A 27432-nucleotide genomic window follows, 5' to 3' on the forward strand; every position below is an offset into this window, starting at 1 on the left:
GGCTTATGTTGCTTCTTCAGCTACGTACCCATCCCTGTCTTTGAAAACCAACCTATCCTCAGCCAACTTGCCCAAGATGACGCAGACCCTAAGCGGAAGAGCTCGGGTCTCCTCTGCCTCTGTCTATGAATCCAGCCCAGTCAAGCTGGAGCCCTCAGCATTGGTCCTCCAACCTGTAAAATTGGGGGTACCCGACCCACATCCTGAACTCTGCTGAGGTCTCAGTGAGGTCACGGATATGGAGAATGCTCGGTGAATGGTAAAACCCAGGACAAATGGTATTCTTACCCTTTCAAGGCTCTGCTCAAATGATTCCTCAACAAGCCCCTCTCAGACCACCCTTCCCAGAATTAACCCTTCCCTCCCCCACTCCCCCTTTCCCCTCATTCTGTGCTATTTTTAATGCAGGGCCCCTGGGATTATCATTCCTTACATCTGTGTTTTCTTTCTTGGAGCCTCACCACACCACAGTCTCCCAGGGCCTGGGACGTGTCTAATTGGACGTGTGTCACATAGCACCTGGTGTACGGCCCTGTATAATGTTGGTGCATATTCAATGCTTACTGGGCTGCTTTTGAGGTCCTCTTTCAAGATGCACCTTGTTTTGTTTTGTTTTGTTTTTTAATAGGAAACTTTCATGCAGGGAGGAGACCGAAGACCAGTTCTTGAGTCTGAGAATTATCACCAACACTTTTTCGGTTCTTTCCAGTGTTCGAAGGGCTTTCTTAGATGTGAGCTCATTAATCCTCACCAAAACCCTGTAGCTATTCCCCTTCTTAGCCAGGGGGACCTTTGAAGACAGAGGCAAAACGAACCTTCAGGTCTATTTTTGGGGGTGCAATCCAAGGGTAGGAAGATGAGGGGAAGGAAGCAGAAGGAAGGAAAGCAAAATTATGGTGATGGATTATTGCAATGCCTGCTGCTTCACACAAAGAGGATCTGACCCAGAGCATCCAACCAGCCAAGGAAGGGATCGATCCTGCTTTGCTGGCTCCCTTTCTTGAATCCTGTTTCTGGTTGCTTCAAGTTTATTCGATGGGAGTCCTAGCCAACTCCCCAGGACTCCTGCATTTGTGTGACTTGGCCCTTTTTGGGTCAGCGTGGAGGCCAAGTCCTCGTCCAGGGTGTAAAGCTTCACCCAGAAACCAGCAGGGGAGGCGGGGAGCAGCCAGGCCCCCATGGGTCCACAGGGCTGGGCTAGGTGCTGGGGCTGCTGTGGCAGCCAGGTGGTGAGTCCGTGCTGCGGGCTGGCCCTCACCTCTGACTGGTTAAGCCAGCAATGGATGGATGGATGGACCATGACTGGGTCTCCCCCGGGGAGGGGAGAGAAGAATTCATGTTTAGAAACTAGAGTAAGTCTCCCAGAAAAGGTGGCATTTGAAGTGAATCTAGGAAGACGAAGAGGATCTGTAAAAGGCAGGTTCTAAGGGACAGGGCATTCCCCATGGAGGGCACCCCGCGGGCAAAGGGAGGGCGGCCTGGGTCCAGGAGGTAGGCAGAGAAGCCTGTCTGCCATGGCAGCACCGGATCCCTGCAAGTTTGCTGGCAAGAACTTCAGCTTTGGTTTCCCTCCACATGACCAACTCCCCGGACATCAGAGATCGCCCCAGCCCTGGGCCTTTGTTGCTTGCTCAGGAATTAGGTAGCAAGTAAAACAACAGAGGGCCAAGCAGACGATGACTACTGTGGCCTGAATTAATTAGCAGGAACTTACGGACAGCGCTTCAAAGTCTCCGCAGCAGAAAATGCTCCCCTCTGGCCAGCATCCCGGGTGCACGTGGGGCACGGATGACCTGAGAGCCCTCGCCATTGATTTAATTACGTACGTGGCCAATGAAATTATTATGAAGTTTTACCAAAATGCCGGTGACATTTACCGACATTACAGTAGGGATGCTCTCACATGCCCACTCTCCCCGGCTCTCTCAATGCTGCACCACTGGCTGGTCCACTTTTCCAGGCGCTGTCCAGGCCGGTGAAAGCACTAAGGAGGAAGGATGCCACCCTGAGTTGGGCTGAACCCAGGGTGGAAGGAGCCAGAGCGTCTTCAGGATACCCAGACTCAGCCCTTTTGTTTTGCATTCAGTGAACCAACCGTGCTTCTCCCTGGTCGGTGCTAGACCAAATGGATCATGACCATGTAGAACATGGGTTAGTCCTGCGTTGGATAACAAAGCTCACCCATTAACCAGTGATCTGCTACTGAGTTTTTCCTAAAGGCTGGCTGCTGGGGGCAAAGGTGAGAGGCCCAGGGGTATCCGGGGGCCCAGGGGACAAGCATGTAAGTCACTTATGGCAAGAGCCACATTGGGGTCTTGACCCAACACCCCCAAAATTCCAACAACTTCTGACAGTAGAAATGAGGTGTGGTGCGTGGGCATATGTCGAACAGGGCATTTGCTGATTGTGTGCGCCTGAGTACTTCTTGTGCTGTGCAGGAACACGAAGTTACCACGATGGGTCAGTTTAAATGCTTCCTTTGAAAGACTACTGCATCGTCTCCCCCCCCCCCCAGCGCTTTCCAAACCGTCGGGGATGCTATCAATAGGGTACCGAGCACTCCGACCTTAATTGATGAGGATGGTAACTCTACCATGGTAATATCGACTCTGGAGACACCAAGCTCCCGGCTGTGGGCTGGGAGTTTTGGAATACGACCTCGGCAGCTCTAGTTATAACTGTCTTATGTCACACTGACCGGGTGTGTTTACGATTTTTAACAACAGCCTTAAAAAGAGTCCAGGGACATCTGTTGAGAGTTTGATTGCGAGTGTAAAAAAAAAAAAAAAAAAAAAAATGAAATGAAATCATTAAAGGGACAGTCAAGAGATCAATTTTCCTACTGTTCAAACGCCACGGTGGCCATCGGGCGTCGGGAGAGGCGGGCAGTAAGGCTGAGGCTGCGGGGAGCAGCAAGGGGGTGCAGGGCAGGGAGGGGAGGGCAGGCCATTTAAATAAAGTAGGAGAGGGAGCGGGGAGGGGGGAGCAGGGCAGAGGGAGCACCGGGAGCCAGAGGAGGAAAGAAATGGGAGGGAAAAAAAAAAAGGATTTTTTTTTTTTTCCTCCCACCGGAAAGTCTCCAAGCCCGGGCTCGCGCCGCGCGGCGCGTCTTCCTCGCGTCCGCACCCCTCGGCGCCCCCGGCTCCGCCACTTTTGTTCTCCGCTCGCGGTGCCGGGCCGCGGCGGGGCGGCAGTGCGCACGCGCGGGCGGGGCGGGGCGGGGGCGGGGCGGGGCGGGCGGGCTCGGCGCCGCCCCCCGCCCCCGCCCCCCGCCGCCCCGGCCCGCTCCATCCGGGCACTGCCGAATTAGCATCGCGCCGAGGCACAACTTTGCCGCGGCCCAGCGAGATCCAGGCGCGCGCCGGAGGAAATATAGTCCCTGCCGGCCGGCGGCGGGGCTGCGCGGGGCTGCGCGGGGCTGCGCGGGGCTGCGCGGGCTCCCGGAGCCTGGGGCCATGCGCCGGCCAGCGCGGGCGGCCCGGGGACCCGGCGCAACTTGCCGGGCAGCCTGAGGAGTTGGAGCGGCCGCGGCGCCCGGCCGCCTTTCTTCCCGCTCTCGCCAGGCGCCCCCGTCCCTCCCGCTCGGCCTGGGGGGAGGGGGCTCGTGTCCCCCACCCCTCCGCGGAGGCCCGGCCCGCCCCGCGCCCGCCCCCGCGGAGTCGCGCAACTTCCCGGGGGCCGGGGCCAAAGTGAGCGCAAAGTGCTGCCCAAGTTGCCGGGATGGAGCTGCAGAGCCGGCCCGAGGCGCTCGCCGTGGAACTCGCGCGCCACCAGGTAGGCGGCCGGGGCCCCGGGCCGGGAGTGGGGGCGCCTCGGGGACCCGCGCCCGCCGTCCTCCTCCTCGTCGCCGCACGGTCTGCACGGCCGGAGGTGTGCCTGGCCGGGGCTCCTCCTCCGGGCTGCCCCGGGCCCCGGGGAGTCTCCAGCGTGCACGGCACCCCCCCACCCCCCGCCTCCACGGGCTGCTCCTCCTCCCTTCCTCTCTGGCCATTTGGCACAGGTTGGGGGTGGCGGTGCGGGTGGGGGTGGGGTCCGGAGCCCGGGGGCCCTGAGCCCCGCGTCTTCGCCGCCGCGTCCGCGGGACCGGGGGTGCCGGGAGGCGACCCCTTCGCGAGCCCGCCCCGGGGTGCCTGTGGGAGAGCGTGCACCGGCCCCCGCCCGGCGCCCTCCCCCGCGCAATCCCGCACAGTTTGCAAAAGTACTTTCGGCGGCCGTCGCTCGGGCCGGCGGCGGCGTGGCGGCCGGAGCCCGAGAGGAACTGCGGCGTGCGCGTGTGTGTGTTGGGGAGATTAGGACGCGACTTGAATATTTATGAGCTTTGCTCGACACGGACTCGCCGTGTTTACTTGGCTCTTTGTTCCTCCCCCCTCCCCCGGCACACAGTCACACTCACACTCACTCGCACACGCACCCCTGCCTGCAAACTTGCACGGCTCGGGGCGCGCCGCCGGGTGGCCGCGGCCCCCGCCCCGCCCGCGAGCTGCCCCGATGAGGCGGCAGCCACAGGTAAGCGGCCCCGCGCGGCACTGCCCGGCCGCCGCGCGAGCGGGACGCGGCCCGGGGAACTTGGGGCGCGCTGCGTGCGGGCCGCCGGGCGGGGCGGGGCGGGGCGGGGCGGGGCGGGGGGCCGCGGGGCCCGGGGCGCGCTCCACCCCCCGGGGCGGCCGGCCTGAGCCCGCTCCCCCGTGTTTCCGCAGAACGGCGACCTCAAGAAGCAGCTCCACGAAAGGCAGCCGCGGGTCGCCGCGCTCAGCGACAAGCAAGTAAGCGAGCGGGAGCCTGCGCCCCCCAACTCCGCCCGGGGCGGGGGGCGCGGGGCGCGGGGCGCGGGGCGGGCGGGGTCGCCCGGCACTTTGGCGGCCCCCCGAAAAGTGCGGCCTGGGCGCCGCGCGCTCCCACTCCCCAGGGAGTCTGGGTGCAGCCCGCAAAGTTGCCCGCCCCCCTCCTTTTCTGGAAAGAAAGAGCCGGGTCCTTGGAGGCCGAGGGGGGAGAGCAGGGCTCCGGCAGCGGCCGAAACAGGCGCTGCGCTCAAAAGGCGGCGAGCAGCCCGGCGTCCATTTTGAGTTGGTGGACATGTTTTTGGAATGTGGCAGTTTCTCCGGGCTCGGCCCCCCCCCACGCCGGCGGGAGGGTAGGGGCGGGGGGGGGGGTGGTGCTGGCGGCGGTGCTGGTGATGGTGGCGGGGGTGGCGGGGACGACGGCATTTGGGGCCTGGACACCACAAACTCCGTGGAAGCGGTTCCTGGATTCCGTGGCAAATCCGCTTCGAAGAATCGTTCCCGCGGGCTCCCCCTCCCCTCCCCTTCTCCGGCATCACTTTTTATTCTCGGAACCTGACGCCAGCTCCCGGGGAACAAAAGAAAGGCGCCCCCGGGACCCCCCCAGTCCTGCCCCAACTTTGGTCTCTGGGCCTCAGGCGGACACGGGGACCCCCGCCGAGCGCCTCGCGGTGGGGGGGCCCCGCCGCCGACCCCCCCGCGCCCCTCCCGGCCCCTCCGGGGAGGAAAAGTTGTCCATTGTGACTTAGTTGCGCTGAGCTCAGCGCTCGGGGTTTCAGCACCACGAACAGATGCCGCCGCCAGAGCGCGGCCGGCCGCGCGCCCCCGCCCCCGCCCCCTCCCTTCCCCTCCCCTCCCCTCCCCTCCCCTCCCCTCCCCTCCCCTCCCCTCCCCTCCCTCCCCGCCGCGCGCGCCCCTCCCCCTCCCCCTCCGCTCCTCCCCCTGCGCGCCCGGCTCCCCGCACTCGCGCTCCCGCCCCTTCCCCGCGCCGCCCGGAGCCGAGAACTTTGAGCGGCGCAGCCAATGGCGCTCCCGGGGCTCCGCGGCGGGCGGGGGCGGGGGGCGCCGGCGCCCCTCCCCGGCCCCTCCCCTGCGCCGGCCCGCCCCCGCCGCCCCCGCCCCGCCGCGCCCCCTGGCCATCGATCGCGCTTCCTTCGGAATGCGGGCGCCGCCGCCGCCAGCTCCAAACTTGGACAGCGCCCCCCCGCCCGCCCCCCGCTCCCGGCCGCGGCCCCCGCCCCCCGCGCCCCCCCCCCGCGGAGGGCCTTCGGGTGGAGGGGGAGGCGCGGCCGCCCCGGGGGGGGGCGGAGCGGGGGAACTCGGAGGCCGGGTGTAAATCTCGAGTCTTTAAAGTTGAAAAGTGGAGGGAGGGGGCGTGCGGCCGAGGAGGGAGGGGGCCGGGGCTGCGCAGGGGAAGATGGCAGTTCCCGCGGGCCCGCGCCCGGCCGGGGGCGCCCGGCTGGACCGGAGGGTTGGGACGAAGGCATTAACCCCTTCCTGTCGGTGCCGCGGCCCCCCCTCCCCGGCCGCGCGCGCCCGGCCCGCGCCCCCGTCCAGGCGTGGAAGCTTCCATTCCCGCCGGAGGGGGGTCCGGCGCGCGGCCCCGGCGAAGTCGGGGAGTTCGCGGGGGGAGGGGACCCAGGCCCGGCATTACCATTTTGATTGCTTTGATGCCATTTTTGGAGGGGGAGGGGTTGGGAGACCCTTCGCTGAGCACAAAGATGTTTAATCACTGTGTGCAATCAAATCAGAGACTTTATTTATTTTTTAAGAAAAAAGGAAAAAAAAAACCCATCACCAAATCCGGTACGGTGTGATAGCTGAGGGTTGCTAAGCCCCCCCCCCCTTTTTTTTTTCTTTTCCGCTGGGTAAAACGGCAAGTTGTTGACTCTTAGGCTCTGAGTGGAAGATTTAAGAGAGAGAGGGAGGGAGGGGGGGGGAGGGAGAGAGAATCCAGTAATCCAGCAGCTTTTATTGCAACAATGTCTTTATGTGTGCTTCTGCGTGGCAATAGTTTTACTATTTGGAGTGGCTTTTCAGAGCTTGGGTTTGATCATGTCTTCTGTATTGTGGCAACTGTTTCAAGGCTGTTTAAAATTTTATGATGATAGTAAATGAGTAGCTATTTATTATCTGTCATGCCGGAATTTAGATGAGGCTGAGAGAAACATTTGGAAATTCGGTTTGGAGGCTCCCGTGCAGCTTGGGAGAAGGAGGTGTCCTACTCCAGGCTGCCTTCGCCTTTAAATTTGAACTCGGGGAAGGAAAGATGCTTGCGGATGGCATGTACCTCCATCTTTTTGTGTGTGTGAGTGTGTGTTCAAAAAGAAAGGAAACAAGGAAAACTTTTGTTCTCCGGTCTTTTAAAAATGTTTCTCTTTTAAACGACTAAATATAACACCTGGGAAGCAGCCAGCGTTGGGCCTGGCCATCGGAACTTGTGTTTGGAACTGTCGGTTGTTTTTCCTTTTCCCTTTGTGGCATTTTATATAACAAGGGCTCATAAAAGAGGGAGGGGAGGGGGCCGAGGCGGTGGTGCAGCATGCTAATAAAGCTGCCTTGTCTCTCCCAAGCTCCGCGGTGAGATCTTTTCAGAGGTCACCTATGAAATGAGTTGGGTAGACTTAACATTTACCGTCTGGCCCTCCTTGGGAGAGTTTGGTGGTGATTGGCAGCTCGGCTTGGGGAAAGGTCTAGGAAACAAGCTCTCGGAGGCGATTCTGGGCTGCACCCACGGTCTGGAAGAGGAGCAGCGGGGGCTCTGCTTGGTCACCTCGGAACCTGCCCGGGAGTAGCAGAAATGTGGGAGCAGGTACGAAAAGGACAGTATCTCAGAGTTTGTTTTTTGACTCGACGCATAAATCACAGGTAGTGCTCATTTATAGATTCGCCGGGGAAGAAACTCCTACCGTTTGCACTTCCGGAGATGTGTTTTTGTGCTGCTCCTTCTTGGAACGTGGGATGTAAAGGTTAAGTTTCAATTAAAAGTGCATAGGTGGATGATGAACTAGATAGTAAAGCAAAACGGATGACCCCATTATCCACATCTGTTAGAAATACAATAGCAGCCGAGTAATATCTTTTGGTGCCCAGCCATCAATTTCCCATTCATGCCCTTGACACTGGGATTTTTTTTTTTCCAGCAATTTCTAGAAACATGGACAAGTGGTTTAAGGATGTTGATCGAGGACTTGTAGAAGTAAATAGATTGGTTGTGGGTCAGAAGTAGACAGATGCAGATCCTGTAGAACTCTCCAGTGTGTCTCCCACCATCGGTGGACTGGGGGATAAACAGGAAACCAGCTTCCCTAGGATCTTGCTGTTTCAGAGTTTGTATTCTTTCCTTTAAAAAGGGGGCGGGGGGAGGTGTGGAGAGTTGGTCAGAGCTGAGTTTTGACCAGGCTGCATTCCCAGGTGTGGCATGTGCCCGGCTGCCAGGTTTTGAATTCCAGTGGAGGACGGACCCCTCGTCTTTAACGAGATATGATGTGTGAAGACTCCATTAGTTGCTTCAGTGGTTTTACGCCATGAATTTGCAGCACATGCAGAGAGGCAGTAACATTTTTATCTAAATTGTCAAGCAACAAGCACTTCCATGTAAATAACAGACCCATCATAAATACTGGGGTTTTTTAAAAAATTTTTCTTCCCTCTCTGGAGTTCTCAGTACAACTTTCAGATGCCCACGTGTAGCAGGCACCTCCAGACCTGAACTTAATGAAGTTCCGCTTCACCGCCAAGTGCGAAGAACCTTCTGTGTTCACTGCGCCCCATGCTGGTGTGGTCTCCTGCGAGAGAGAGAGAGACCACGGGAGGTGAACCTGGGGCCTCTCGTGCTGCTCGATCCATCGATTTGATGGACTCTGGGTTCCGAGGGGCTGTCCTTAAGTGCAGCAATAAAAATATGTCTTCTTGAAAGGTATTATGTATGTGGCACGCACCCGGGCACTGAATCATGTCTTTGCCGTGATTCACTAGCCACGTCGGACACCAGAGGGACCCCGCCTTGGAAGTAGCCACCAAATGAAATTGTAGGCTGGGTTTATTCAGAAAGCTCCCGCTGGTTTGCAGTTCTTTCGTAAAAGGACATGCTTTTTTTCCAAGATTTTCTTCAAGTCTGTCCCCATCCAGGAGGGTAAATTTTCATCTTCCTGACTTCAAGGGGAAGGTCTGGTGCTTCTCATAGCATCATTGCACACTAAAGAGAAAGGCCTCCCAAAGCTCCACACTCCATCCCCTGTGGGGAAGAGTATGGACTAGGACAGCTGTACCCAGCCCTGGCTTCCCCTGCCACCACCCTGACCCCCCAGCAGCCCACAAGTCTGCCCCCTCCAGGCCCACACTCACCTGAGCCCTGTTCCTGGAGCGCCTCCACCCTCCCCCTTCACCACTCTGGTCCCTCCCCTATCTTCTCTTAGTTGAAGATTCCAGTAGCCTCCCCAGTGCATCCACTGTAAAAACCCAAAACCGCATTACTGAAGTACAGTTTACCCATTGCATACTTGACCTGTTTAAAAACGCACAAATTAGTGATTTTTTTTGTATATTCACAGATATTTGCAACTGTCCCCACCATAAACGTTGGAACATTTTCATCTCTCAACACCACCACCCCCGCCCCAGCTCTCACTCGCCACCCACCCCCACCCAACCCTAAGCAACCACTGATCTGTCTCTGGAGTTGGCTGTTTGGTTTTCCTGTGATGTAATCACACGATGTGTGGTGTTCTAGACCAGCTGCCCTCACCGAGTGGGACTTTTCAAGGCTCATCCAAGTTGTAGCACGCGGTGGCACTTCAGTCCTCTTTTTTTTTTTTTTTTAAAGGTTTTTATTTATTTACTCATGAGAGACACAGAGAAAGAGGCAGAGACACAGGCAGAGGGAGAAGCAGGCTCCATGCAGGGAGCCCGACCTGGGACTCGATCCCGGGTCTCCAGGATCATGCCCTGGGCTGAAGGCAGGCGCTAAACCGCTGAGCCACCCGGGCTGCCCTTGGTCCTCTTTACACCTGAATAATATTCCGTGGCACAGAGGGACCACACTGTGCTTGTCCATTCACCAGTTGATGGGCGTTTGGGTGGTTTCCTTCTCTTGGCCGCATGAACAACGTACTGCATTGCCTCTTGGCCCCTCTAGTATGTTCTGCTTGGTGTCCACTCAGGGTGCTGTCCGTCTCAGTCCTGCACATGGCAGTGCCACCTCCGTGGTTGCTTTCCAGCAGCTTCTCTGGCGCCTCAAGCATTTCCTTGCTTCCAGAGAGTGCTGGTGGTTGTCTGTCTCAAGTTTTTCCTGTCTGCTTTGTGCTAGACTGTAAGCTCCGTGCAGGGGGATGGCGCTCTGTCTGCTTTACCTCTCTCCCTGTATTCTCAAGGCCATGCCCTGTAGGGACTGAATGCACATTTGTTGAGCGAGTGGATGACCTTGTAATAAGATGGGCGTGAGGATAGCAGCGATTGACCTAACGGTCTTGGCGGAATGCTTGGCCTGTAGTAGACATGCGATAAATGGCAAGTTGTCACATGCTTGAGATGAACAGACAGGGAAATGAGTAAGACCCACAGCTCCCGGCCCTTGGGAACCTCACAAAAGAGGAAGGCAGAGATAACCATGTTTCAAAAAAATCCCAGAGAAGTTCAGGGAACATCATGCTGTGGGAGCACCTGCGTTGTTCCTGGTCTGGAGACTGAGGCCAGCTTCCTGGAGGGGGTTGGGGTGGAGGTCCTCAAGGACACGTGGGGCTGTGGGCCCAGAGAAGCTGGTGGCCAAGCCTGTTAAGGGACAATGGCCCGAAGACACCTGCAGGTGCTGTGGGTTTTCTTGGCGGTAAGACCGTGGGAGTGAGCAGGAGAGGAACCTCAGAGAAGGTGAGCTGGGGCCAGAGCAAGGAAGGCATCACTTGCCGGGATGAAGGCCTGAATTTTACTCAGTAGCCTCAGAAATAGCCAAGGGCCATTAGGGCACGGGTCAGGATGGTGCGGGAATGGTGCTGAGGGCAGGTGGGAAGGGAGGAGTGAAAGGGAGGCCCAGCCAGGGCATATGAGCTCTTTAGATGTTTGTCACCTGCATAGGAAGGCTCTCACATGGACGATGGGTCCCGTGCATGACATGGGGGAGGAGGCCGGGAGACTGCTGGCCCTGTAGCCCTGGATGACGAACACCTAACAGGCCATGAGGGCAGGGGGCCGCTTGGTGATATTCTTCTTCCTGTTCACCAGGGCTTCCTAGAACTGAGCAATTAGTTGGGACTGGTGGCGTTTCTGGAAACCCAGTTAGCAGCTCTGGTCCATTGCTTTTAAAAAAGTATGTATGTGCGTATGTGCATATACGTGTGTTTATCAGTTATGTCTGTTTGGTCTTGTTTTGGCCTGGAAAGTCTAAAGTGAAATAAGTGACAAACATGTCAATATGTACCAATAAATATATATGAAGTCTGTGTAACACGTGCATACATAAATCGGTTAGTAACTTTCCAGGAACATGTGCTGAAAATGAGAAGATTTGTTTTTGAACTAAGAAAATAATTGCCATTCTCCCGAAGTGAAAACCTTTAACGGAGGAGGGTGGTGATCAATGTTATTACTTCTCTCAACAATGAGGAGCTAAAGAAGAGGTCTGCTTTTTAAAAAGTTTTTAAGGTAAATGCAACACCTGCTTGCTAGAAAAAAGGCTCACGGTACAAATCTGAAGGTCTGAAAACCGTAAGTCCCCTTCTTTCCATCCCATCCTCCCTTGAGGGTGAGAACAATGCTGCCCTTTAGGTGTGTTCTGTGCGCACACAAATATCCATAACACGGATGAACACGCGTGCTGCATTCGCTAAGCATACCATGCCTCAACTTGCTTTGTACGCTTGACATCGTATGGTGCACATCTCTCTTGGGAAGAACTCGGTTTGATTCCACAAACGTTTAACAAGCATCCACCAAGTATTAGGGGTATGGAGGAGATGGGGGGAGGTGGTGTGCTGTTAGCAACAGGGACGTCTCATTTTATGAAGCTTTACGCTTACAAAATGCTTTCAACTGTGTCTGCAAACATTTTCACATAGAGTTGGGGAGACAGGTGTATCCACAGTTGCCTTTCCCTTGAAGCCCAATGAGGCGTCTGCATGTGATGTTTAACCACCAGGCTCACTCGGGCAGCAGATGCAATCGTGTGCTCTGAAGGGGTGGGTGCTTGGGGATCGCGCCAAGGAGGTGACATTTCCACCTGTAGAGAAGCAGAGAATCAAAGTGCACAGAGACACAGTGCCTTGGCTACACAGCCCCATACTCTTCAACAGGTTCTGTGTGTTCCATCACCTCTTTGATGCTATCTTTTTATTTGATTGTTAGGATAATCCCATCACTTGGGTCAGGCCGGGCAGGGGAATCTTTCATACCCAACTGATCAGAGAAGGCCAGCTTCCCAAGGTCAAACAGCTTGGGGCCACTGAGACGATGCCCTCTGTTTCTCTGTTTTACCACTGCCTCATCGCTGACCGGCTCCCTGCACTGTAGGGTCTAACATGATGTAGCCTCAAGAGCAGAAGTCCTAAAGTCACACACCAGCTCCCACATCTGACAGAGTAGCCTTGGACAAGTCCTTTTGCTTCCTTGAGCCTCCTATCTGTAAAGTGGGTGTAGTGATAGGACCTGTCTCCACCAGGAAGCCAAGGGGTTGATTGAAGGGACGTGTCCCTGCATCTGAGACCGCAGGGAATACCTGCTGTGCCTGGGGGAGCTGCCACCTTTCCTTTGCTGCTCCCCATTGTTCCCTGTTCCCGGCGTTCTTCTCCAAGTGAGGGTGTCCTGTTGCTCTGTGGCTCCTGGTAGAGCTGGACGTTGGCTGTGCCTTACTTTCCAGCCAGTCCAAGGTTCGCTTTGATAGTCTCTTCAGACACCTGCTGACGGAGCTGTACGATTGATATCAATTAGTTTTGAATTTTTTCAATGAGATGACTCTGATAATAACTTTGGTAATCCCACGATGCCTCATTAGAGCTGCTGGCTACGATGATGAGCCCTGTGATTTAGCAGGTTTTTCCTCCAACACCTTTGTCCAGGAACCAAGTCATGGGCTTGCTGCTGTTTCACATCACTTGTGTGAGCCCCGTACTGGATGCCCTGCTGCCCGGTCACCCGCCGGAGCTCACTCCTGGGCCCCAGCAGGCGCCCGCCTTCTCTGGCAGTGTGGACTCTTGCAGTGGAGCAGCATCTTGGCACGCTTGGACGACACACGGGGGATTCAAGGTGGCCCCTTTGGGGGTATCTGTTTGCTCAGCCTCCGAGGCCCTCCCCCCAGACACAGGGGGACACTGGGGGAAGAGGCGGGTTTCTGGAGGGGGGTGAGGCATGGCTGTGCTGTTAGGAATGTACACTGTTTAAGGAACTAGGACTCTGGATTTGATTTCCCTTCCAGAAGCTGGCAGCCAAGAAGGTTTTTGACGTCTGCCTCCAGGAGGCAGGTAACATGGAGGTCAAGCACAGCTTTTACAACTGGCCAGACAGGAGTTGTAGACCTAACGCCACCCTCCTGTGGCTGTCCCACATTCAGTGGCTGTAAAATGCGAATCGCGGCGCCTTATAAACCGGGTAGCAGAGAGCTGTCTTGCGGTTCGTGCTTAAGAAATGACACCAGAGGTTCCCTCGGAGGGTACAGCAAGCCCCAGATCTTCAGGTGCGTCCTCAGCAGGTGAGACCTGGTGGTCATCTTCTGCAGTCAAATGCTCTGCCACTGAGCTATACCCCCAATGGTGGTCATCTTCTGACTCTCTGTCCTGAGTCCCAGCTTCCCTGTCTGATGCGAGCCCGAGCCAAGCCCCTCCTCGGGCTCTCTTGGACCAGCCCATTCGGTGTTCACGTAACCCTTCGGGAAAGGCCTGCTCTTAGTTTCCACTTCGTGGCGGACAGGCTGAAGCCCAGAGGGAGCGCGTGGCTGGTTGACATCACACGGGGATGAGTGGAGCAGGGGCTGTAATCCAGTTCCAGACCCCATAGGCCTCACCCCTCCACTGGAGTGCATAGAGGACAGATGACAGCAGTTTGTGCCACGAGTTATGAAAGTGTCTGGGGCGTGCGTTCAGATAAAAGTCGGTGCAGGGACACCTGGGTGACTCAGCGGTTGAGCATCTGCCTTTGGCTCAGGGTGTGATCCTGGTCCCAGGATCCAGTCCCGCATTGGGCTTCCCTCAGGAAGCCTGCTTCTCTCTGCCTGCGTCTCTGCCTCTCTCTCTGTATCTCTCATGAATAAATAAATAAAATCTTTATAAAAAAAAAAAAAAGTCGGTTCAGTTAGTGCTTCAGAAACGATCACTGGCTCATTAGAAGTAGCTGGTCCGTGATGATGAGCGGGAGCTCTACTCTGAGCTAGAAGGTCGTAGAACTTCGGAGGGAGCCTGGGTCTGCATCCGGTCTCTGCATGTGGCACCAGGGTGGGGAGTGGGTGGCGGGCTGGGTGCAGGGAGGGGTCCCTGCAGCGTGGGGGTGAGGTTTGGACCAGCCCGGGAGCACATTCTCCTCCCGCTCTTCCCTCTGCCCCGTGAGTCCCACCTCCGCTGACAGTCCTCTCACTCTCCAGCGTGGGATCCTCTTCTCGTTCTGAAACAGCCTCTGTTTTCCAGAGGAACAGCCATGCTTCCTTAAGATTTTTTTTTTTTTTTTTATTGGTGGTTACTTATTGTTCGGTAGTAGCAGTTTCCAGAGCGTGGTAAGAAATTGCTGATACAGCTCCGTTCTGGTCCGACTGCCAACAGCGGGCGTCCCGTGCGGTCTCAGATGGGCCTGTGCTTCACGTTTTGTTCTCTTTGCTTGGCACCTGTGTTGGTCGTGTTAAAACACAGCAGAAAGAAGGGCCTCCTTGGGGGATTTGGGGGTTTTTTTCTTTTCTTTTCTTTTCTTTTTTTTTTTTTTTTTTTGTCCAAGGCTGAGTGGCTCCTCAGCCTCCATGTAATTACAATAGGAGGGGCAGGTGGCTGGGTCCTTATCTCAAAGTGGGGATAATGCTGCTTCCCAGGCAAGGTTGTCCTGAGGATTAGTGAGGATGCACGTCCCAAGTGCCTGGCGTAGTTCCCAGCATGCAGCAGGGCAATGGAGTTAGAGGGAGCTGTTAGCAGTATCACTTTATCCACCACATGTGAGAAGCCAAAAACTGGCAGCACCCCAAAGATGGGATTGCCATGGGGAAATAGATGGCTTTTTGTCAGGACAGAAACCTCTGGGTTGCTTTTGTCTCCATGGATCGGTGTGTGTCCACAGCTGGGATTGGGGCCTGAATTTGGGATTTGGTGGCTGTTGGGGGTGTGTATCCCCCAGACTTGGCATGACGGCTTAGAGTACAAGACGTGAGAGCCACGGGGAGGTGGTGTTGCGGGGCACCTCTGCCAAGGCCTCATGTCACAACTTGGGAAACTAAGGCAGAGGATTAGACTGGCACCCAGGACCAGAATGAGCCCTGGGGGACACCGGTCTTCCTGACCACACACTGCGGTCGTGCGAGAAGCCTGTTGTTTTTGTTTAAACAATTACTTTTCATCCATTAGAGGGTTTTTTGGGGGGGGGGTGGGGAGGCATTCTGTCAGGTGTCCACGGTGTGACATGCTGGGGTCTGGCACAAGTAGGGGGCAGGCCACCTTGGCAGGACCCAGCACATTCCAAACTGCCCATTTTGTGAAACTCACTGAACCAGACTGACTGCAGCTCCCTCCGTGCAGGTAAGTTTTGAAAAGATGATGCGGAAGGAGTCCCTGCAGGGGTGTTTGTCACCCAGCCGCCTGCCACCTTCAGAGCCTGTGCTCAAGGTAGAGATTGGTGTGGGCTTGTGAGGGGAGAGTCACCCTCCTGAACAGAAAAGTGCTAAGAGATGGTACTTGGAGGGGAGCGATCGTCATTGGGGGGGGAGGTCATGACTGCCTTTTCACCTCTTGTGCGGAAGCAGCCAAAAGTTGCTTGAAACAGCAGGTGGGAGAGGTCTCTTGGGGTCTCCCTGGGGGGCGCCAGCAGGCTGCCCCTGGGTGATACCGTAATCCATTTGGGGAGCGAGCGGCTTTTTGCCCCACAAAAGAAAGGCAGGGCTGGGGCAGGGGAGAGAGAGAATGAGAGGGAGATGTGTTTCTCTTTGATGTCATTCAGGCGGAAAGCCAATCTACGCATGTAAATGAACTTGAAAATGCAATTAAAAATATATACATATTAGAGACTGTGATCCAGAATTTAATGTGAGATGCAGGTTACAAAGTGACAAGCGGCATTTCCTCCAATCAGTGATACTAACTCTTCTCTGTGATTAATGCGGCTCGTCTCGGGGGTAATAGGCACACCGCACATAAATGCTGGAATTATTTCTTAAACTACAGTCTGACAGCCCCACTGAATGCAGAGTTTTCTTTGCAGACATCGCCAGCCTCCTCCCGGCTGCCACCGCCGAGGGAACGTCTTTAAGAAGGCCACTCCGAGGGCTCGTCCTGGCTCGACAGGGGAGGCGACACAACAGTTGCGGGCATCATCATGGGCAGAGATCCAGAGGGGTCCTGTGTGGGGTTAGGGCTGCGGCACCGGCAGGTGGGCAGGTCACAGGGAGGTTGCAAGGAGCCACCTGTGGCCTGCATTTAAAGCAGGAGCTGGGACATGGGGAGCCTGGGGTGTTCAGTGCAGGAAGGGTGCTGGAAGGGATAAGGGTAACAGAACTCTCCGTGACTTCAGCCCTTCCTTGAGAAGGCAGCCCTGGAGCAAAGGCCTGCGGAAGCTGGAGGAGTGGGCCTCATGGCTGTCTGCAGGAAGAGTGCTCCAGGCAGAGGTAACAGCCTGTGCAAAGGCCCTGAGGTGGGGCATGCCTGGCATTTCCAGCAGAGGCGGGTGTGGCTGGGAAAGAGCAACATATGAGTATGAGGGAGCTGATGGGACAGGGCAGGGGGACTGTCCTCTCTAGCACAACTGACCCGTATCCTTACATCGTCAGCTGGCTATCATATTTAAGAGGGAGCAGCAGCCCTTTCGTGGGGCAGAATTTTGATTAGAAGCTGGAAGTTACCAGAAGGGCAGTTTTAACTCCCAGGTCTGGAGAAATTCTCTGGTAGAGCTGTCCCAGGATAGACTGGGTTGTTCTCTGAGTCCTTTGTCCACCACACCAGCACCGAATCAGCCAAGGGGAAGCAACACCAATGGCAATGAGGCGGGAGGCCAGGCCAGGTCTGCGTCCGCCAAGACGCTGTTCAGAAATGCTGTGACTGCCTCATTACAATCCGAGGTGCTCTCCCTTGTGCAGAATCACAGACTTTGCCCTCGCGGGCCAGCGTGTGGTCCTGCTGAGGGCCAGCCCCCTGGAGAGACCCTGCTCTGCCGTGGGATCAGTGCTGTCCGTCACCACGGGGCCTGGGCCCCGTGCAGCGCACTCCTCTGATACTTCAGGAGAAACCAGAAATCCTGCATCCGTGACATCTCCTGAGGTGTAGGCGTAGGCCGAACATCAGGGCCTTCTCTGGATGCCGCGGGCCCAGGGGCGCCTTCCTGCAGCCGGAGCCCAGCTGAGTCCTCCGGGAGGCGTCCTCTGATGGCCTTTCCAGGTTACCTCCCTGAGGCCCCGTGTCCTTCCCTTCCATCCTCCAGGCCCAGCGGAGGCGGCCTGGTGTTGTCCCTCCTCCCGGGCCAGCTCCATCACACTGGGTTGTCATGACGTAGTAACATCCTGCCTCAATATCCCCTGGTGGGTGTCTTGCGTGGCGTCCGTGTACAGAGCGCTCGGCATCTGTGACCTTGAGGTTCTCAGACCCGAGCATCTGCTGGCGAGCCCTGCGAGGTGGTGGTTCCGGGCCCCGGGGACCGCAGTCCCTGTAGGAGACTGAGCGGTGGACTGCCTGGCCAGAGGACCACTGAGGCTCTTCAGGAACCTTCATCTCTCATTTAGATAAGTAAGCGGAGCTCAGATTATATTTCTGTAAATAAAGCGGGCCCACAGCCGCCCCACAGCCCGGCCGAAGTCGGCGCCTGGTCGGGAGTTATTTAATTAACAAGTTCTGCTGAGTGGGCTCGAGTGGGGACTGCCACTCTCATATTGTCGATCTAATTATAAACATGAGGGACGGGACCAAATAAGTAGCCTTTAAAGGGAGAAGAGTCTGGCAGCTTGGTTTAAAGTGTCCTTTAATGAACTTCTTTGGCACTTGTATCTTAGCAACACATTTTATTACATCCTGGTGCAGCTGGACGCGCGTGCAGTAATTTATCCCCCTCCCCCCCCGCCACCCCCCTCCCCCCGCTGCCCCTCCAGCTCTCTTTGGTGACGGCGGAGGGAAGAATGTACCGACCCGCTTTCCCAAGGCTCTCTTTGCATCTCTCTGGCTTTGTTTGGTTGATGAAAAAGGCAAACACGGCACCGGGAGTGGGGACCTTGCGGTCTGGCTGGAGGTGGCCTGGAGGGGACCCCGGGCCTGGAAGGTGGGGGGCCCTCCTGCAGCTGGGCTGCCCGCGAGTCCAGATGCTGGGGCTGCGGGGCTGCTCGTAGATGCGCTGATTCTCTCCCGGGCGCTCCCTGGGTTTGGGTATTTTTATTTGGACTTCTTTCCTGTAATGGCACTCATTTGGATGTGGTGGAGGCGGGGACGTTTGCAAATCTTTAATCGTAATCAGCAGCCTGTGAGCGGGGATGGGGAGTGTTCTGGATGAGGTGGACGCAGCGGGAAGCAGGATGAGGACACTGGGAGTGGCTGCGCTGCTCCGAAGCCCAGGGAGCTCTCGGCCAGTTACTGACCTTCTCCGGGCTTAACTCTGCTGTTGGATGCACGAGTGTCCTGGGGCTGCTGTGACAGATGCCCACGAACTGGGCGGCTTGTGCCGTCTGGAGCCAGCACTCTGAAGTCAAGGTGTGGCCAAAGCTGTGCTCCCTCCTGAGGCTCTAGAGGAGGCTCCTTCCTGCCTCCTCCAGCTCCCAGCAGCTCCTGTGCTCCTGGGCTAGTGGCTCCCTCTCTCCGGCTTCCTGTGGCCATCGTCCCTGTGTCTCTGTCCTCTCTTCTCCCCAAAGGGACACCAGCTGTTAGATTTAGGGCCTGCCCTAACCCTGGTGACCTCAGTGGATCACATCTGCAAACATCCTATTCCCACACAAGGCCACACTCTGAGATTCGGGGTGGACGTGAATATGGGGAAGACTGTTCATCCCAGCACACCTGCCAGTGGGAGGTAGTCACACCTGCCTGAGGGTTGGGCTGGGGGAGCAGAATCGGCGGTGGACTCTTGATGCCAGCCCCAGGAGCGCCTTGGGCTCCCTCGGTGTTTGCCTTCCCCACCCTTGCCCCACAGTCGGGAGCCAAGAGAGGAGCTGCCGAAACCATGCTCATCATGGGTGATACGGGTGGCCGAGTTTTCTCAACGTGGTCCCTGGCAGTGGGTGTGGCATTTGGGGTCTGTAAGGGGCTTCCCGTACCTGATGCCATGGGGTCCTCAGCATCTCAGGGAGTGGCAGGCGGAGGGGGGTGTCCCTTGGGCCCGAGTGAGGAACCACGTCCCCACTGAGTTCCCCAGGGCCCTGTGGGGTCAGCCTTTGGTCTTTCTGAGTCATTTTCTGCAGCCGTAAAATGGGAATGAGAGGTCACTGTGCACTCCACAGGGTAATTGTAGGAGTGAAATGAAAACACGGGGAAATCGGGGGACACAGAGGGTTGAGCATGGGGCTGCGGGGGCCTCGTGACTGGGCTGGAGTGTCCACTCTCTTCCCCATCCCCACCACCACCTATTTGGCGCCTACTGTGTGCTGGGTGCCTTACGCGCTGCAGCGCCGTGGTACTCCTGGGGCTAAGCTATGATCCGTATTTACGGGAACAGGGAGCAACGGAGGAGCTCTTCAGTAGGGGCTGTGGTGAGCTGCTGGAGCCAGGCTCAGCGCGGAGCCAGGTGCGAACCCTGGAGCCCCCCTGCAACTCCACATTCGGAGTTTTCATTCTTCATGCCCAAGATGTGCTCAGTAATGACCCCTGTTCCTTCGGAGGGTTCTGAGGTTCAGCAGGGTGACGTGGTCAGTCATCGCCTGAGCTTTGGTGCTGCCCACAGGGGAGCAGGACTGGAAGGCACGGCTGGCGGGAGAGGCCGTGGGGTGGCCTCTCCCCTGCTCCCAAGTGCTGGCTGGGGCCTCAGGTCTGGCAGCCCCTAAGGCCATTCCGAGGGGCTCTGTCCCCCTGGCCGGGGTTTGGCAGGGTGCCTCATCCTGTCCCCAGGTCCTGCTACCCAAAGATACGAAGAAGCAAAGGAAGAGCCCATCCCCGGACCACCATCCTGCGGCTTTTATTTTGACCCCTGTAATTACTGTACATCATGTCAGAAAATTCTGCAGGCCTAGCAGGTGTCCGTGGCTACTTGGGATGCAGAAAGAACCCAGAAAAGTGGGTCAGGAAGGGGCTGCTCTTTTATACTCCAATGGAAAGACCCACTGCGTTCCCAGATGGTTCCAGCTGCCCCGTGGGGAATGGGCTGTGCTCCAAGGAGTCTTGGATGCTGTGAGGCCATGTTAGTCAGGCCCCAGATCTCTGCTTTTGCCCAGCACCTTCCTTTTGGGGCCCTCAGCCCTTGGGTTGGGTCTCGTGTCACTCTTGCTCCCATTCCCTTGGCCAGAGCGTGCCACGTGGCCACACTTGCCAGCAGACAGGCCCTGAGTGTACAGAACAGAGGGCAGGGGTGTTATCCTGCCAAGTTGTGTAGCTGGCCGCCAGACAGGCACCTGCTCACGTGGCCCCTTTGCATGCCCGCTTCCCATCACCCCTGTGAGGTCGCAGAGCCTAGGACAGGAGGTGGTGGCAGAGGCTGGGAGGGAATGGCCTCTGGAGCCCGCTGTCCTGTGGAAACCTGCCTCACCTTGCTGTGCCTTTGCACATGAGTGCTCTCCTAGCTCCCAAATCCAGTTGGCCTGTCTGTCCTTCGGGCACAGGCTCTGGGACACCCCACTGCCCTCGGCTGGCGGTACCTGTAGCTCTCCGCTGTGGCTCTGTAGTTAGTGGTGGAGCGAGGGCCGCGGGAGGCAGCGCTGGGTGCGTGGCGGCACCTGGACAGGAGGGCCTGGTCGGCAGGGGACGCACCTCCCTGTGTTTGTAAGGGAATCCTTTTCCTCTGGGGCTGCAAGCATCTTCAGCTCTTCTTTGATTAGATTTTTTCATCTGGGGCCTGCAGCAAACGTCTGCCATTGGTTGGTAAAGGTATTCATCTTTATCATTGTGTGCTCGAGCCAGGGCTCATGACCTTGTGACCCACCGGTGGAGTAGGAGGGGACTGGGGGTTGGTGTCATCGTCACCATCCCTAAAAGTCTTCTTTGCCCCTACAGGCGCTTGGATATCCTTTGACCCCCCTTCCCCTTCCCCCAATCCATCCCTCCCAGTTCGCTGCCCTGTGGCACAGGTCGGCTCGTGGCTGTACGCAAGATGCCGCCTTCGATGGGGAGACAGAGACGATAAGAGGATGTGCTCCGTCAGCATCTGCGGCCGGTTGTCATAGGTGCTTTGGTACAAACCTCCTGGTGACAGTGGCAGCTCCAGCGAGGGAGCGCTCAGTTCTCTCTGGGAAGCAGCATCACAATCACGTGGTGGTGCTTCCCATTTTCCAGACAAGGAAACTAAGGTCTCGAGAGATAAGTGACCTACCTGAGGCCCCTCGTGAGCAAGGGTCAGCGCCAGGATTCTAGAAGCATCTATGTGACCCCAGCAGGCTCTTATCCCCATTTTACAAATGAAGAAACTGAGCCCCGAGAGGTCAGTGACTTCCCCAAGTCATCCACCTCCTAGGTGGTGGTGCTCAGATCCCCATCCAGGCCTCTCTTTCCCCGAGCTGTGTGGCTTCCAGAGACCTGGGATGGAGGGACTCGGCATGTAGCCCTGGTCTCCAGGTCAGGTGGGCACTCTCACTGCCCTGCCCCCACTGGGGGCACCAAGTGCCCCGATGGCTGAGCCAAAATGCATTTGGAGAGGACCCACCTCCCGTGACAACCCCTGGCTCAGTATTTACCACACATGTGCTATTTGAGGAAGGAAGGAGGAAAGAGGAATTTGCCTGGGAGAATCTGGTGTTTTGGTTCAGATCGGGGCCTCCCAACCCCTTTCTCCCATCCCTCCATCCACCCACTGGGGGAGACCTTTGTGACTATGAACCGATGGACAATGCTGTGCCAGGGGTGGGGGCGCTCCGTGGAATGATGAGCTAACTGCCCCCCGAGAGCCCCGCGTCACCCTGACAGCCACTGTCTAGCAGCCTGGGGTGGCAGCCGTCGGTGCTCCCAACAATCAGAGGATGGGGATGTTTCTTGTTCTAAACCCTGACCCTGAACAACTCTCCATGGGTTTGACCCTCAGACCCCATCTCTGACTTGTGTAAGTCTCATGACCTTGAGCAAGGTCTTGGTTATCCGTCGAGCTCTATTTGTGCCCCCGTGAGGCAAGGACGCCACCTGTGCTCGCCTCGTGAACTTGCAGCCTGAGGTGAGGCAGGTGCATGGTGAGGCTCGGGAGCCGTGTGTCTCTGCGACCTCCATCTCCCTGGGGCTCATCTCCACCCCAGTGCCCCGTCATCATCTAGCCAGTCACCTCCTCATGTTTCTCTCTCTCCCTGCCTCCCTCGGAAGATTCTGGAGCCTCCTCACTGCCCTCACTTGCCTCCCAAACCAGTCTCCCACGCTGTCCCCACGGCTGTCGTTCTGAAGGTCAGCCCTGGGGAACCCTGGGTGGCGCAGCGGTTTAGCGCCTGCCTTTGGCCCAGGGCGTGATCCTGGAGACCCGGGATCAAATCCCACGTCGGGCTCCCAGTGCATGGAGCCTGCTTCTCCCTCTGCCTGTGTCTCTGCCTCTCTCTCTCTGTGTGACTATCATAAATAAATAAAAATTTTTTAAAAAATTGAAGTTCAGCCCTGCCCCGTTCTCTCCCACTGCCCAGCGCCCATGGCAGAGTTCTGGGGGGCTCCCTCGGTCTCTCACTGGGGTTGCGGGTTCCAGGAGGGGCTGCTTTGCCCAGAGTGGGGCTGGGGGACCTCGGGCAGCCTGCCCTCTGCCCCAGCTACAAGGCTGGTGGGTGGGGATGCTGGGACTCCAGGGAACACACCGTGGAGGCCAGTGACTTAGGGAAGAAGATTCAGAAATTCTTTGATGACAGGCGTCTCGTTGTTTGACCTCGGTTCACATCTTCAGCCTCATCTCGGACACGGAGCTGTTGACCATTTCTCAGACACACAAAATGTCTGTGGATTGCCCTTTTCTCTCTAGCCAGGTCCTACTCATCCCCCAAGGTCAAGATCATCTCTTCACCCTCGAGGAAGGCACCTCTGGATTCATTTGGATCGGATCACGGGGGTGGTAATGACAATCACGGTGGTGGTGGCGGTGGTGATGAGGATGGTGATGGGCATGCTAATAGTGGGGATGGTGAAGATGGTGATACGGTGCCACTGGTGATGGTGAGGATGCTGAGGATGACGTCAGGGATGACGAGAGCCACTACCATTAGTGTAGACCACTTCCTACAGCGGGTGTGAGTGTTTTCTGAGCTACCTTGCCCTGTCATCATCACCTGTCCCAATGGAGACGTCTTATCCCCACCATATGCTGCGGGAAACAGACGCGCATCTCGGGCCAGCATGGCCAGCCTTGGGGCCGATCACGCTATTCAGTAAAATTAAGATTGTGAGGGGTGTTGTCTGCATCTGACTCACTGGTGCACAACAGTTAAACTTTAACTAGTGAGCAGTGGATGTGGGTGTGCCTTATAAACTGTAAACGGGATAGGAATGCTTCTGCTGTTATATTGTGTCCCTACCAACAACATGCTTGTGTGTGTGTGTAAAGGGAAACAAAAAGCTTTGGAAATAGTTCTAAAGTGAACAAAGTCCCTTATGCACCTTCCAGGCCTTCCTGGGAACCCCTACAGAATTAATAACAAGATGACATAAAACGTGAAACATTGCCAACATTATTTTTATTTTTAAACACCATGAGGCTTAGATAGCATTTTCCGGGGAGGTCTGTCCTGTAGTTCTGTACTTATTTTCAGGACACCTGGTGTCACTTAGTAGGTCCCTCTTCTGACTGAGCCTGCAGTTCCGTTGGCTGCCAGTGTGGGTAACTGAGGCTCTGGAAGGAAGTCACAGGAATAGAAAAAATATGTGATTTTTTTTTTGAAAATGATAACCTTTTTTCTTTAAAGATTTACTTATATATTTAAGTCATGTCTATACCCACAGGCCCGACCCATAACCCTGAGATTTAGAGTCGCATGCTCTACCATCTGAGCCAGCCAGACGCCTCTTGAAAATTAAACTTTACATGAAAAAGAACAAGATAAGCAATCCTACCACCCTGCAAATTTAATTGATGGATTACAGAGCGAGATTTAAATAAAAATAAGCATCCATGTCATTCACTGGCATAATTGCTACTTATCGTACTTAACATATAGTTTTTTTTTTTTTTTAACTCGCAGGTGATACTTTCCTTTCCACCACAGTGTTTGAGGCTTTGCAAAGACTCAGGCCCTGATTAGACCTTTGTTCAAGGTTCCTTAGATTCTAGCTCCTTGACCATCTGTATGCATCTGAATCTCCTGGGAGCTCCATCTGCCAGCAGGTGCTTGGTGCCACTCCATATTTATGGAACCAGGACTCCACCACTCAGCCCAGGAGTGTGGGTGACATGCCCCCTAATGAGATTCCAGAGCCCCTGAAATGTGAGGATACCAGGCCTGTAAGTGAGGATAACCCTTCCTCTGGCCACCTGACAAAATGGAAAGGTGTGGACAGCATGCTTCTTTAGTCCTTTTGTTCTGTGGTGATGGTGGTGGTGATGGTAAGGATGAGGATAGTGATGGTAGCGATGGTGGTGATGGTGATGACAGTGATGGTGATAGTGGTGATGATGGTAATGACTGTAATCATGGTGATGATGGTGATGACTATGATCATGGTGATATGATAATGATGGTGATTTTCGAATAGTGGTGATGATGTGGTGTATGATGTGGTGGTGTTGAGAACAGTGGTGATGATGTGGTGGTGATGAGAACGATGAAGACAGTAGTGGCGATTATTGTGATAATGGTGATAGAGTGTTGACAGGGGTGATGGGGACTTTTGTCAAAATGGTGGTGGTAATGGGTGTCCTGCCTTGCTACCCTCAGGGAGAGGTTGAGGAGATTGGGGCATGGAAGAGGGGCCCAGCCCCAGGTCCTCAGAGAATTCACCTTGCCCTCTTAAGTGAAGTATGGAAATGTTCTGAACCTCAGTTTCCCTGCTTCTAAGGAAGTAGCTATGTCTTTATAAGGTGCCAAAGCCTGTGCAAATATTCATGGTTTTATTATGACTCAGAGGATCACATTCAATTTTATGTAAAGAGGCAGAGGGGGAAAGAGGACTGCCAGAGTGGTCTGTGACATTAGACTGTTTTCACTTATATTTTATGTCATTGGTGTTGAGACATATGCACTTGCATTCATCTTTCTTAGGTTGGATTTTAAAAATATTTCTTTAAAAGTTTGTTTAAAAAACAATCACAGGGGTGCCTGGGGAGCTCAGTGGTTGAGCATCTGCCTTTGGCTCAGGGCATGATCCCTGGGGTCCTGGGATCGAGTCCCACATCAGGCTCCCCCCCGCAGGGAGCCTGCTTCTCCCTCTGCCTGTGTCTCTGCATCTCTCATGAATAAATAAATAAAATCTTTAAAAAATAAAATAAAAAACAATCACAGAAAGTGCAAAGGATCAGTGATCCTGCTCCATACCTGCCCTTTGGTGTGGGGTCGGGAGAGGCCGAGGGCCCGAGTCGCACACCCCAGCTCTTGCAGGCTCTGCTGCTGGCAGCCCCTCCCTGCAGTCTCCACTCCGGTCTCCTCGCGGGGCGCCTCTGTCCGGTGCCACCACCACAGCCTCTGCCCCAGTTGGTGAGCTGCCCACGCCAAGTGGCCTGGACGGCTGGACTCCCCGAGAGGCACTGGCCGAGGCTGAGAAGCTCTCTTTTCCCATTTTAGGTGACTTTGCTTTTCTCAATCCAAATCAGATTTTGTTTTATCTGCTGGAGCCTCGTTTCATAATTCCTCTGGCTTTGATCTCATCATCACGGTTTAGACATCTTCCCTTGCTGGCGTTCCTCTTCGCCCCAGGTGCCTCCTTCCTGACACGGGGCCTGCTGCTCCTGTAATACATACTCACCCCTAATGAGCTACTTAAAAAATAAGCATTGATTTCTAGATAAAAATCACAATTAATTTTAAATGCCCTCTGTAAACCTTGTTACAAATAATTGCCAGAAACACACAAAGTCTGAAATTAATTAAAATCGACAGCCTCGTTTGATGTGGGATGTGCTCCTCGTTTTTTGTGAGCCGTGTGGATGGCGCCGGGGCAACAGCAGTGGCTTTGAGATGCCAGGTAGTGGGATTTGCCAGAGGAGCAGCTGAGCTGCCCGTCTCCGGGTCTGGATTCATCCGTTCCCGGCTGGCAGCCCTGCCGACTCTCCACACCTCCAGTGAGTGTCGCATCTGTGAAATGGGTTTACCAACGCCGGCCTCACGGATGGCTGGTGGAGGGTGATGGCGAGGTGGTGCCTGCTCAGAGGCTGTGGTCTGTCCTCCCCACTGTCCCCGCCCCAGGCCAGCCCTGGAAAGGTTAACCCACACATCTGTTGTTGGAGGGGGGAGGTCGTATTGTTTGTTCATTCACTCACTCACCTGTGCCATGAGCTAAACAGAAGCCAACAGAAACCCAGACGGCAGGGCCGCCAGACAGAGGTCCCCTCCTCTGGACGACATCTCTGGTGCTGGAGTGAAGAAGTGACTTGATGGAGGCCAGGCTTGGCCAGCCCAGGAGTGAACCTTCCACACTCCCGCGCTCTCGAGGCTGGTGGAGTCCTCAGGAGTTGGCCATGGCTCTGGGGGTTCCCCTGTCCCCCGCCCCAGGGTGACATAAGCCCCTGTGTCAGCAGTGGAGGGGACACATACGGGTGAGAACAGCAGCATTGCTATAGTAACAGGTGCGTTTATGTCTGCTTGCATTCATGGACAACCTTTTGTCAGTTTCCATTCCAGAATTCTCGTCACTCCAGTGTGTCCTTGAGCACAGGGCCCCCTTCACAGTTCCTCGTTGGTGCCTGGGTGGCTATTGTTTAGGGCCACAGAGGAGCCAGTGCCCTCTCCCCTGCCCCACTTCCTGAAGGAGCACAGGTGCTAGGCCAGACCTACCCAGGACTGGTTCTCAGGAGCTACTCTTCAGGTGACAGACACCGGGCAGGTACGTAGTATCTCCTAGCACCTTGGTTTCCTCATCTGCAGACGGGAGAGTAATACTGACCTAACTATTCTGTTTGTTCAGGAGTTTATTGGGGAGGGGATGGCATTTCCTGATCACCTGCTGTGTGCCTGACCTTGGGCAATTACTGGGAAACAGACGCACTGCACGGGGTCCCTGCCCTCTAGGAGCTCATAGCCAGGTCTGGGGACACATCAGGGCACCCTGTTTTGGTGAGTTAAAGGGGGAACTCGGGTCTGAGTAGGTCCTGAGAAGGAGCCACCAGTCCGGCCAACGCCACAGGAGAGAGCGCTCCCTTAGAGAGTGGAGGTGATATAGGAAAAAGAGCTTCAGGGATCATGCAGGCCCAGGACAATACCTCGTCTCCCTCTCTCTCTCTCCTCCTCACTCCACTCACCTCCTCCCCTCCTCTCCCAGGTTGCTCT

At 55.9% G+C, this 27432-nt stretch overlaps 1 protein-coding gene across 3 annotated transcripts in view; it reads left to right on the top strand.

Annotated features, from left to right (window-relative positions):
- Positions 1-3322: 3322 nt before the first annotated feature.
- The window catches only part of PHF21B (PHD finger protein 21B), an 81347-nt gene continuing 57237 nt past the window's right edge, over positions 3323-27432 (top strand). For 2 of the 3 annotated variants that reach the window (XR_008664933.1, XM_055329045.1), the window contains exons 1-2: positions 3323-3774; positions 4698-4763. Coding sequence is in view for 2 of the 3 variants with exons in the window: in XM_055329045.1 (XP_055185020.1) it covers positions 3721-3774; positions 4698-4763 (120 nt within the window). In the remaining variant the exon portion in view is untranslated. Of the gene's footprint in view, positions 3775-4457; positions 4507-4697; positions 4764-27432 lie in introns of those variants that run through there. The other variant, XM_055329046.1, reaches the window with a different exon arrangement.

Source organism: Nyctereutes procyonoides, unplaced genomic scaffold, assembly GCF_905146905.1.
Source record: "Nyctereutes procyonoides isolate TBG_1078 unplaced genomic scaffold, NYPRO_anot_genome, whole genome shotgun sequence".
Taxonomy (NCBI): domain Eukaryota; kingdom Metazoa; phylum Chordata; class Mammalia; order Carnivora; family Canidae; genus Nyctereutes; species Nyctereutes procyonoides.